At 42.3% G+C, this 10,018-nt stretch overlaps 1 protein-coding gene across 5 annotated transcripts in view; it reads left to right on the forward strand.

Moving 5' to 3' along the window:
* The window catches only part of eno1a (enolase 1a, (alpha)), an 88,945-nt gene extending 80,676 nt beyond the window's left edge, over positions 1-8,269 (forward strand). For all 5 annotated transcript variants that reach the window (XM_087980298.1, XM_087980294.1, XM_087980295.1 and 2 more), the window contains 3 exons: positions 3,649-3,757; positions 5,228-5,286; positions 7,995-8,269. In XM_087980298.1, the coding sequence (XP_087836424.1) occupies positions 3,649-3,757; positions 5,228-5,286; positions 7,995-8,064 (238 nt within the window). In that variant the 3' untranslated portion in view covers positions 8,065-8,269. The remainder of the gene's footprint in view (positions 1-3,648; positions 3,758-5,227; positions 5,287-7,994) is intronic.
* The last annotated feature ends 1,749 nt before the right edge of the window (positions 8,270-10,018 follow it).

Genomic DNA, 10,018 nt, shown 5'->3' on the forward strand with positions numbered 1-10,018 from the left:
CACTGGGTTTTTTTTAATTTTGCCTTTTGTAATCTTAGGATGTTTCAAATTATCTTACAGCCAATGATATATTAGATTAGATTCCCTACAATGTGGAATCAGGCCCTTTGGCCCAACCAGTCCACACCGACCTTCCAAAGAGTAACCCACCCAGACCCACTACCCTCTGACTAATGCACCTATCGCTATGGGCAATTTAGCGTGGCCAATTTATCTGACCTGCACATTTTTGGACTGTGGGAGGAAACCCACGCAGACACGGGGAGAATGTGCAAACTCCACACAGACAGTTGCCCAAGACTGGAATCGAACTTGGGACCCTGGTGCTGTGAGGCAGCCGTGCTAACCACTCAACTACCGTGCCCCCTTAATGTGCCATCTTAATATCTTATCTGGGCTGACACCAATTATTACAGTTAACCTGAGAATGTAACTTTTAAAAAAACGTTTTGTGATTTACATATGAAAGAAGTGAAACCATCATGGTCATTCTAACAGATGAGAGACTTAACAAATAATCAAGGTATTTTTCAATGTATAATTTCAGTTACATCACACTGCAAACTTTTGCTATAAATTCTGACTCTTACAATTGTCTACTCCACAACCAACTCATGGAGGAGCAGTGCTCCGAAAGCTAGTGCTTCCAAATAAACCTGTTGGACTGTAACCTGGTGTTGTGATTTTTAACCTTGTCGGCATATGGGAGCAGTCTCGGTGCCTTTTAGGTGCGGGAAGAAAATAAACAAACTGGGAGCCACCTTCTGAGTACAATTGGTAATCCTGGCAGGAAAGTAAGTGGAAACTCGCTACAGACTCCATCTAGCCATTGATAAGACTACTACTGGTTCTGTGATCATGCAGACACTCAGTAAATACTGCAGTGTGATCCAGGGCCTGGCTAGGCAAGGAAAGAAAGTAAAATCTAAAAACAAAATGCTCTTAAACATTTAGTTGGGAAAAGGATTTTACAAAATGGGTTCTCTGGGCTTGACCACAGAACTTGATTGTAAGGTTGCACTTCAAGCAACACTAGTGGATAGCTTTGGAAACAAAGCTTGAAATACAAAATAAAAACCGAAAGGACTGCAGATGTTGTAAATCAGAACCAAAACAACAAGCGTTGCTGGAAAAGCTGAGCAAGTCTGACTCGCATCTGTTAAGAGAAATCAAAGTTCATATTTTGGGTCCGGTGACCCTTCCTCAGAACTGATGGTAGTTAGGAAAATGTTGGTTCATGTACAGGAGATAAGATGGGGGGATGGATAACGAGAAAACAATAGGTCGGATGGAGCCCAAAAAGAGAGAAGAACAATTGGACAGACAAAGGAGTTGATAATGATCTGGCTGGGAGGGTGAATAGCTGTTAATGGAGACTGTTAGTGGCTAACAGTAGATAGTGTGCAATAGCAAACTATGTGATAACAAGGCCATGTGTGTGTGGTAGGGGGCTAGGACATGGGGGAGTTCAGGCCCTAAAATCATTAAACTTGGTACTGAGTCCAGAGATAACTGCTGCCAGAGAAAATGGTGGAGGTTGATACAATTGCAATGTTTTGAATATAAATATTTTTATTGTAAAGCTTTTTTAAATCTTTTATAAAACATTTATAAAAGAGACAAAAAAACCCATCAAAACAGAAAAAAAGTACCAAGAACACGGGGCGGCACGGTGGCACAGTGGTTAGCACTGCTGCCTCACAGCGCCAGAGACCTGGGTTCAATTCCCGCCTCAGGCGACTGACTGTGTGGAGTTTGCACATTCTCCCCGTGTCTGCGTGGGTTTCCTCTGGGTGCTCCGGTTTCCTCCCACAGTCCAAAGATGTGCAGGCCAGGTGAATTGGCCATGCTAAATTGCCCGCAGTGTTAGGTAAGGGGTAAATGTAGGGGTATGGGTGGGTTGTGCTTCTGCGGGGCGGTGTGGACTCCTTGGGCCGAAGGGCCTGTTTCCACACTGTAAGTAATCTAATCTAAAACAAGGCCATAACATAGTACCATTGTTACTAAACAACCCACTATTCTACCAAATCAAACCTAGCTACTTAACTAAAACTAAACTACAAACATATTGAATAAATACTAGTTTAAATTACATTCAAGTTACTTAAATGTCTTACTATTTTATACAATTGCAACATTTAAAAGGCATTTGGATGGGTATATGAATAGGAAGGGTTTGGAGGGATATGGACAGGGTGCTGACAAGTGGGACTAGATTAGATTGGGATATCAGGTTGGACGTGTTGGACCAAAGGGTCTGTTTCTGTGCTGTTCATCTCTGAGTCAAGAGTGTAGCGCTGGAAAAGCACAGCAGGTCAGGCAGCATCCGAGGGGCAGGAAAATCGACATTTTGGGCAAAAGCCTGTGAAGAGCAGGTAAAGTGCTGCTTCACCTGGAAGGTAGTTGGGCCTTTGAATACTGAGAAGGGAGGAAGTAATTGGGCAGGTTGCAGGGAAAGGTGCTGTGTGGCTGCGGGGGATTGTTGGGAGTGAAGGAAGAGTGGACCAGGGTGTCCCAGAGGGAACGGTCCCTGCAGAAAACTTAAAACAATTGTATAGTCATAGACTCATAGAAATGTACAGCACGGAAACAGACCATTCGGTCCAACTCGTCCATGCTGACGAGATATCCTAAATTAATCTAGTCCCATTTGCCAGGACTTGGCCCATATGCCTCTGAACCCTTCCAATTCATATACCCATCCAGATGCCTTTTAAATGTCATAATTGTATCAGCCTGTAGCACTTCCTGTGGCAGCTCATTCCATACACGCTCCACCCTCTGTGTGAAAAAGTTCCTCCTTAGGTCCTTTCATCTTTAACCTATGCTCTATAATTTTGGACTCCCCTACCCTGGGGAAAACACTTTAATTGTTCACTCTATCCATGTCCCCCATGATTTTATAAACCTCGGTAAGGTCACCACTCAGCCTGTGATGCTGCATGGAAAATAGCCCCAGCCTACTCAGCTGAGTCTGAAATCAATGAAACTTCTACTGATCGGGACAAAACCAGGAACTTTAAGATCCTGCCACACTGCTGTTTCTGGACATGGCCAGCAATGGTAACTCGTGAAGCATGGAACAAATCCAAGTGTGATTGAAGGGCCTCATGTAGAGTAAGGTCAGACGAGTGACGTCACCCCCCTCCTGTCAAGGACCTGAATATAGGTCGTTCTGCTTTAACCCGTGTTTCATTAATGCAAATTCTCTTTAATACGATTGACAAATTGTTTCTAAAGCATAAAGTTTCAAAACATGTATTGGTTATACCGTGATTCCGGCCCCCATTTGTTTAAATGGTGCTGCTATTATGCAATTTTCATACAACACGGAATTGCACGAGAATGGAACTACTGTGTTATAGTGGAACTGATTGGAACTTTATGACAATCTAGCATGTTTAATGTATTTGTATCGTGGTACCTTGTCACCAATTTACCATGATCTCATTGATTTTACAACATGCCATAGTGGGATTTGAATACAGGGTTGATAATACCAGTACGATGAACTTTAGACAACCTTCTCCCTTTATCATCCCCTTCATTTCTTAACAGTAATTGCTGAAGTAAATGTTTAAAGTGGATTCCTTGTGCATCAATATTCTAATTGGTTGCACTGATTGTTGTTTTTTCTCTCCCTGTCAGATGTAAGCTGGCCCAGTCAAATGGATGGGGTGTAATGGTGAGCCATCGTTCTGGAGAGACTGAAGATACTTTCATTGCTGACCTGGTTGTTGGGCTTTGCACTGGACAGGTAAGCTCAAAGGATCAGCAAGTCATTAAAGATTTAGCTATGCAGGAGGTGGAAAGGCAGGTTGCGAGACGGATACAAGCAGTTTTCAAAGAGATATTCATCGGTTAGGTAAGTGGGCAAAAAGTTGTGAGAAAATGTGAAATTGCTCATTTTGGAAGGGAGAACAAAGTAACAGAATATTACTTAAACAGAGAAAAACTGCAATACAAAAGGACTTGGGGTGCAGGGAGTCTGGTGCATAAAACACAAAGCTAGTACACAGGTGCAGTGGGGAATTGGCAAGGGCTCAGGGAATATTGACCCTTATTTCAAGGGGGTTGGAGTGTAAGAGGAGGGAAGTCTTCCTGCAACTGTACAAGGTGCTGGTGAGAACACACCTAGAGCACTGTGAGCAGTTTGCTCCCCTTTAAGGAAAAATATTACTTCATTGGAGGCAGTTTTGAGAGGGTCCACTCAGATAGTTCCCTGGAATGGATGGATTGTCTTATGAGCCAAAGGTTAAACAGGTTGGGACTCTACCCACTGGAGTTCAGAAGAATGAGAGGTGATCTCACTATAATACATTGGATTCTTAAGTGCTGAGAGGATGTTTCTCCTCATGGCAAAGTTGAGGACCAGAGGACATAGTCTCAAAATAAAGGGGTCAAGAGTGTGGTGCTGGAAAAGCACAGCAAGTCAGGCAGCATCAGAGAAGCGGGAGAGTCGACGTTTCAGGCAAAAGCCCTTCATCAGGATTCCTGACCTCCTGTGCTTTTCCAGCACCACAGTCTCCAGCATCTGCAGTCCTCACTTTTGCCTTCAGAATACAGGGGTGCCAATTTAAGACTGAGATGAAGAGAAATTTCTTATCTCAGAGGGCTGTGTGTCTTTAGAACTCCTAACTATAAAGAGTTATAGGGGCAGAGTCCTTGTGGATATTTAAGGCTAAGATAGATAGGTAAATAGATTGATTCTCGATCAGTAGGAAAATCAAGGGTTAAGGGTAAAAGGCAGGAAAATAGACATGAGGAATGTCTGACCTGCCATGATCCTGTTGGATGGTAGAGCAGGCTTGAGGGACTGAATCCTGTTTCTGTTTCTTATGGTGATAGCAGAATTGAAGAGCAGTGCTTTTGTCCAGGACAAATCCGAAATACAATCAATAAGACGTTCCCTTTGACTGCCATTTGACAAAGTTATCAAGCTTTCACTTGGGTCTGTTGATAAATTTTTGAGGAGAAAGTGAGGTCTGCAGATGCTGGAGATCAGAGATGGAAATGTGTTGCTGGAAAAGCGCAGCAGGTCAGGCAGCATCCAGGGAACAGGAGAATCGACGTTTCGGGCATTAGCCCTTCTGTTGATAAATTCCCAACTTTTTTAAAGTAAAAGATTATCTTAGGTTTTTTTTGTTTCATCACTGGGAAAATTGAAAATGTGGTGAAAGTCACTCAAGTTGAATTGAAATATATTGAATTTTTGATGTCTTCTCAGATAAAGACTGGAGCTCCTTGCAGGTCGGAACGCCTGGCTAAATACAATCAGTTAATGAGGTAAAGAGTTTCAAAATTTGCACGTATGATTTGTCAAGATCATGAGATCGGTCTAACGCATAATATCCAAGATTGTATGTGGCTGGTTTTTGAGATTGGCTTTGTTTTAATGTCGTGGGTAACAAGTAGGTAACAGTACATTGCCACCCATTTACACATTTCTTGATTTGTTATTTAAACAGCTTTAGGCTCATCCACCCAGCTTGTGGAAAGGATAATTAGGCAGGACAAACATCAATCCAACGGGAAAAATAAAATTGGCTAGTTTTTTGAAATATGCTCTTTTAGCTTCATCTTCACACCATTTAGATAAAGTTAAAAATCACACAACAGGTTCATTTGGAAGCACTAACTTTCGGAGTGCTGCTTCTTCATCAGGTGATTGTGGAGAATAAGATCATAAGACACAGAATTTATAGCAAAAGGTTATACTGTCATGCAGTGATATATTGAACAAACCTGAATTGTTAAGTCTTCCATCTTTTAGAATGCAGGTTTTGGTTCATTAATATGTAAATCCCAGAACTTTTGGAATTTACAGATTGACTTAAAAAAAGTTCGGGGATTTATTTCTGGGAGGGAGGCTATTTGAAATTGAAGAACTCAGTGTTGAGTCCTCCAAGCTGTAGGCTGCCCAGCGGGATGAGGAGATAGTGTTCTTCCAGTTTGCAGTCTGAATCACTGTGGCAGTGGAGGAGGCCAGGGATGATCATGTCAGAAAGGGAGTGGGAAGGGGAATTAAAATGGGCATTGACTGGGAGGTCAGGTCAGCCCCTGTGAGCCTGCCTGAGATACTTGGTGAAACGTTCCCAGAGTTTAGCAAGAGTGAAATAATACTGATATTAAAAGGGGGCTGGCAGGAAGTTGGAGTGAAGCTGGAAAAGTGACTTTTTTGACTCAAAACTATCAATATCTTTCACTAGAAAGTTTGCTGAGTTGCTGAAGTCCAACCCTAAAGCTTTAAGAATCTTAAATTTAAAGACAACTAAAATTTATCAAGAACAACAATGGTTTGGGTGAAAATGTGTAAGCAGGGCATGTATGGGTGATTGATAATCTGTCTCTTTATCACTGATTTCATTTACAATTGAACTGTAGAATGGTTACTGCACAGGAGAATGCCATTCAGTTCATTGTGTTCGTGCCAGCCTTTTGTGAGGGAAGTTGACCAGAACACCAGAAAAAAGTCATACTCCTCTTTGATTTCCAATTGAACAGGGAGCTGTGATCGTGGTTTAACATCTAATCCAAAGGAGACAATTGAGCACTGGAGCTAACATGATTTCCTGTTCAGGTCATAAACATGTCTTGCCAAACTGATGTGTTCAGTCAGATTATTTGCCAATTGAACCAAGTTACTGAGACCATTGGGTTCAACTAGTCTCAACTTAGCTGAGTGGATGGCACAGTCGTTAGCACTGCTGCCTCATAGTGCCAGATACCTGGGTTCAATTCCAGCCTTGGGTGACTGTCTTTGTGGGTTTCCTCCCACAGTTCAAAGATGTGCAGGCTAGGTGGGTTAGCCATGGTAAATGTCGGGTGAGTCTAGGTAGATGTCCTTTTGGAGGATAGTTGTGGACCCACACTGTAGGCATTCTATGAATTAACTGGTCTCTAGTAGGTGAGTTGTAGAGTTTCAACAATTACACTCTGTTTACCCTAAGGATGGGAACGGGAAAAACTAGACAGGTTTCCTTTCCCTTACAGACGATGATCTGTTTTGTAAAGGCTTTGCTGGTCCATCCTGTTCTCCTTTGCACATGTAACCGCCTGGTTTGGACAAAATAAAGCCAAGTGACTATAGTTGAACATGTAAAAATGGGAAAGCTACCAGACGGCACGTGGTCACCGATGAAGCCATATCTGAAAATATTGCTGATATTAGTTTGTGTCAGAAAATCTTGTCTATTGGGGCATGGCTCTTGTTCAGAGCAGAGAAAGCGTAAGGAGAATATTTGATGGATATATTTAAAATCATGTAGGTTTTAGACAGTATTTTTATATTTGCTCTATTTCCACTGGCTGATAGTCAGAGGACAAAGATTTGTGGTAATTGGCAAAATACCCAGTCGTGACACAAAGGGGAAAAATTGTTTGTGTGAGGGCTGGTTAGGATTTGAAGAACACTTCCTGAGAGCCTGATAAAACCAGTTCACTAATAGCTTACAGAAAGGGAATTGGATAAATATTTGAAGAAGTAAACGTTCACAGGGATATTGAGAAAGAGAATGAAATTGCAGGGATACAGAGGAAAGAGAGTGGGTGTGGGACAAACTGCAATGCTTTCCAAACGAACCAGATTAGACTCTAATGGAACAAGTGCCTTCTTTTAGTGCAATCCCATTCTACGATTTGGGAATTTAAATTTCTTGTTTGACCTACTAATCTGCATTCCTAATTGTACATTCTTGTGTTAATCATTAACATATATGGTACAAGTGTTTCAGTGACCTTCAGTTGGCAACTGTATAATTAGAAATTAGGTTACCCTTAAGCTATTGCTTGTGACTGCTTGCTGGATGGTTTTGGCAGCTGCCATTTCATCAAACAGTAGTGAATGAATAGGATTTATTCAGAATTGCTTTCATTGCTCCTTGTCTTTAATTCTGAGCCCTTTGCAATTGTGCTGCAGTATGAAGACTGTAATGCTGGTAGATGACAGCACCTTTAGTAAAATGTTCACTTGTCGCTAAAACTTCTTTCAACAGAATTGAAGAGGAGCTCGGGCAGATGGCTTGCTTTGCTGGCAGAAGTTTCCAGAACCCTCTTGCCAAATAAACCGGGCAGCATGTTTTCTGTCAACAATAACCAGTGTTTAGAGCAGCTTTCACTTTGTTCCTCCTGTACCAGCAGAATTGATGTTTGTTTTTGTACTATCACTGTTGCAGAATTACTGTTCTAGTAGAGGAAAGGGAAATGTGTCAAGTTTTTTGATGTGTTCCTTTCTCTAGAAGAGACAAAATAAATGCAAGGCTTAAATCATCATGTGCGTTTGCTGTGCTTAACACAAAAGGCACTCCAGATGTTGAATATTAATGAATTAAATGTTCCTGCTTTTGTGATGTTGCATTTGTTCGGTTAAGAATCTCTGTGAATACCTTCTCAGAAAGCTTTTCTAATTGAGATTGCACTCATCATCATCTCCATTGTAGTTGGCCCACTTGGGAAGAAGGGTCTGATACAGCACAAGGATTGCACTTAGTTTGGTCAACAGTCCGGGTTTAAGCAGCTGATCTCAAATTTTGTCCCCACTTGCTCCGTGATGAGCTGGACATCCAGCTTGTTGGCCTTCACATCAGCCAGGCTTGGCTCTGATGTCCTTCAGGGTTGATCATCCTGCCACCACAGACTGTCTAAATTTTGGGCAAGATACCAGAAATCTGGGATCTGAAGTACATGGAGGCTGAAAAGTACCCCAGCAGCCAGATTGCCAGTTTCTCGGTGCCATCCCAGCTCTGGGTCATTTTAACAGTGGCAACATTCGGGTGTGTCAGGGATACCCACCAGGTTGCTGGTCAGGGTTTTAATGTGGAGTATTAATGGCACAAAGGCCACTCTGTATATCATGTCTGCACCTTCCTCCCTCTGGCGAGCAGTATGATTTAGTGCCATTCTCCTGCCTTTTCCCCATATACCCCCCCCCCACACACACACACACATATACACACACACACATATACACACACACACACACATATATACACACACATATATACATACACACACACACACACATACACATACACATACACACACATTGTTTCTATCGAAATACTCATCAAATTCCCTCTTGAATGTCTCAATGGATTCTGCTTCGCCACACTTGCAGGCAGTGCATCCCAGACCTGAACCATTCATTCTGTGAGAGTTTTCTTTCCTCAATTACATTTACAAATCACTTTAACTTGGCACCACTCAATCTTTTTACGGGCAGGAACTGTTTTTCCCGATCTCCTCTATCCAAACCTTTCAAGATTTTGAAAACTTCCATCAGATATCCTCCATGCTGGCACCTCATCAAGGAGAACAGTCCCAATCTTAGCCCAGAACCATTTTCTTTCTGCACTCTGTCCAAAGCTGCCCAGAACTGTACTCCATCTGAGGTCTAATAAGTGTCCTGTATAAGTTCAGTATAATCTCCTTGCCCTTGTACTTTAGTCCAGGCAGCATCCGAGGAGCAGGAGAATCGACGTTTCGGGCATAAGCCCTTCTTCAGGAATCCCGAAACGTCGATCCTCCTGCTCCTTGGATGCTGCCTGGCCTGCTGTGTTTTTCCAGCACCACATTTTTCAACTCTGGTACTCCAACATCTGCAGTCCTCACTTTCTCCTTGTACTTTAGGTCCCTGTTAATAAAGTATTCTGCATCCAGGAGTTTATTCTCCAATTGTCCTGTCATCTTCACTGACCAGTGCAGATATAAACAGAGGTCCCTCTGCTCCTGCAGCCTCTAAAGTATTGTACAACTTACTTTACATCATCTGTCCATGCTCTTAATTGCAAAATGCATCACCTCACAACTGAGGATTGGTTAACACAGAACACAGAGAGTCATGATTAATGGGTCTTTTTCAGATTGGAAAAATGTAACTAGTGGAGTGACACAAGGATCAGAAACAAAAATAGAAATTTAAAACAGATTTAGCAGATTGTTGGAAAGGCTCAGCAGGCCTAACAGCATCTGTGGAGAGAAATCAGAGTTAACGTTTCGGGTCGAGTGACCCTTCCTCAGA

Source organism: Chiloscyllium plagiosum, unplaced genomic scaffold (genome assembly GCF_037043375.1).
Source record: "Chiloscyllium plagiosum isolate Xiang-an unplaced genomic scaffold, Cpla_swu_hap1 HiC_scaffold_37, whole genome shotgun sequence".
NCBI lineage: Eukaryota > Metazoa > Chordata > Chondrichthyes > Orectolobiformes > Hemiscylliidae > Chiloscyllium > Chiloscyllium plagiosum.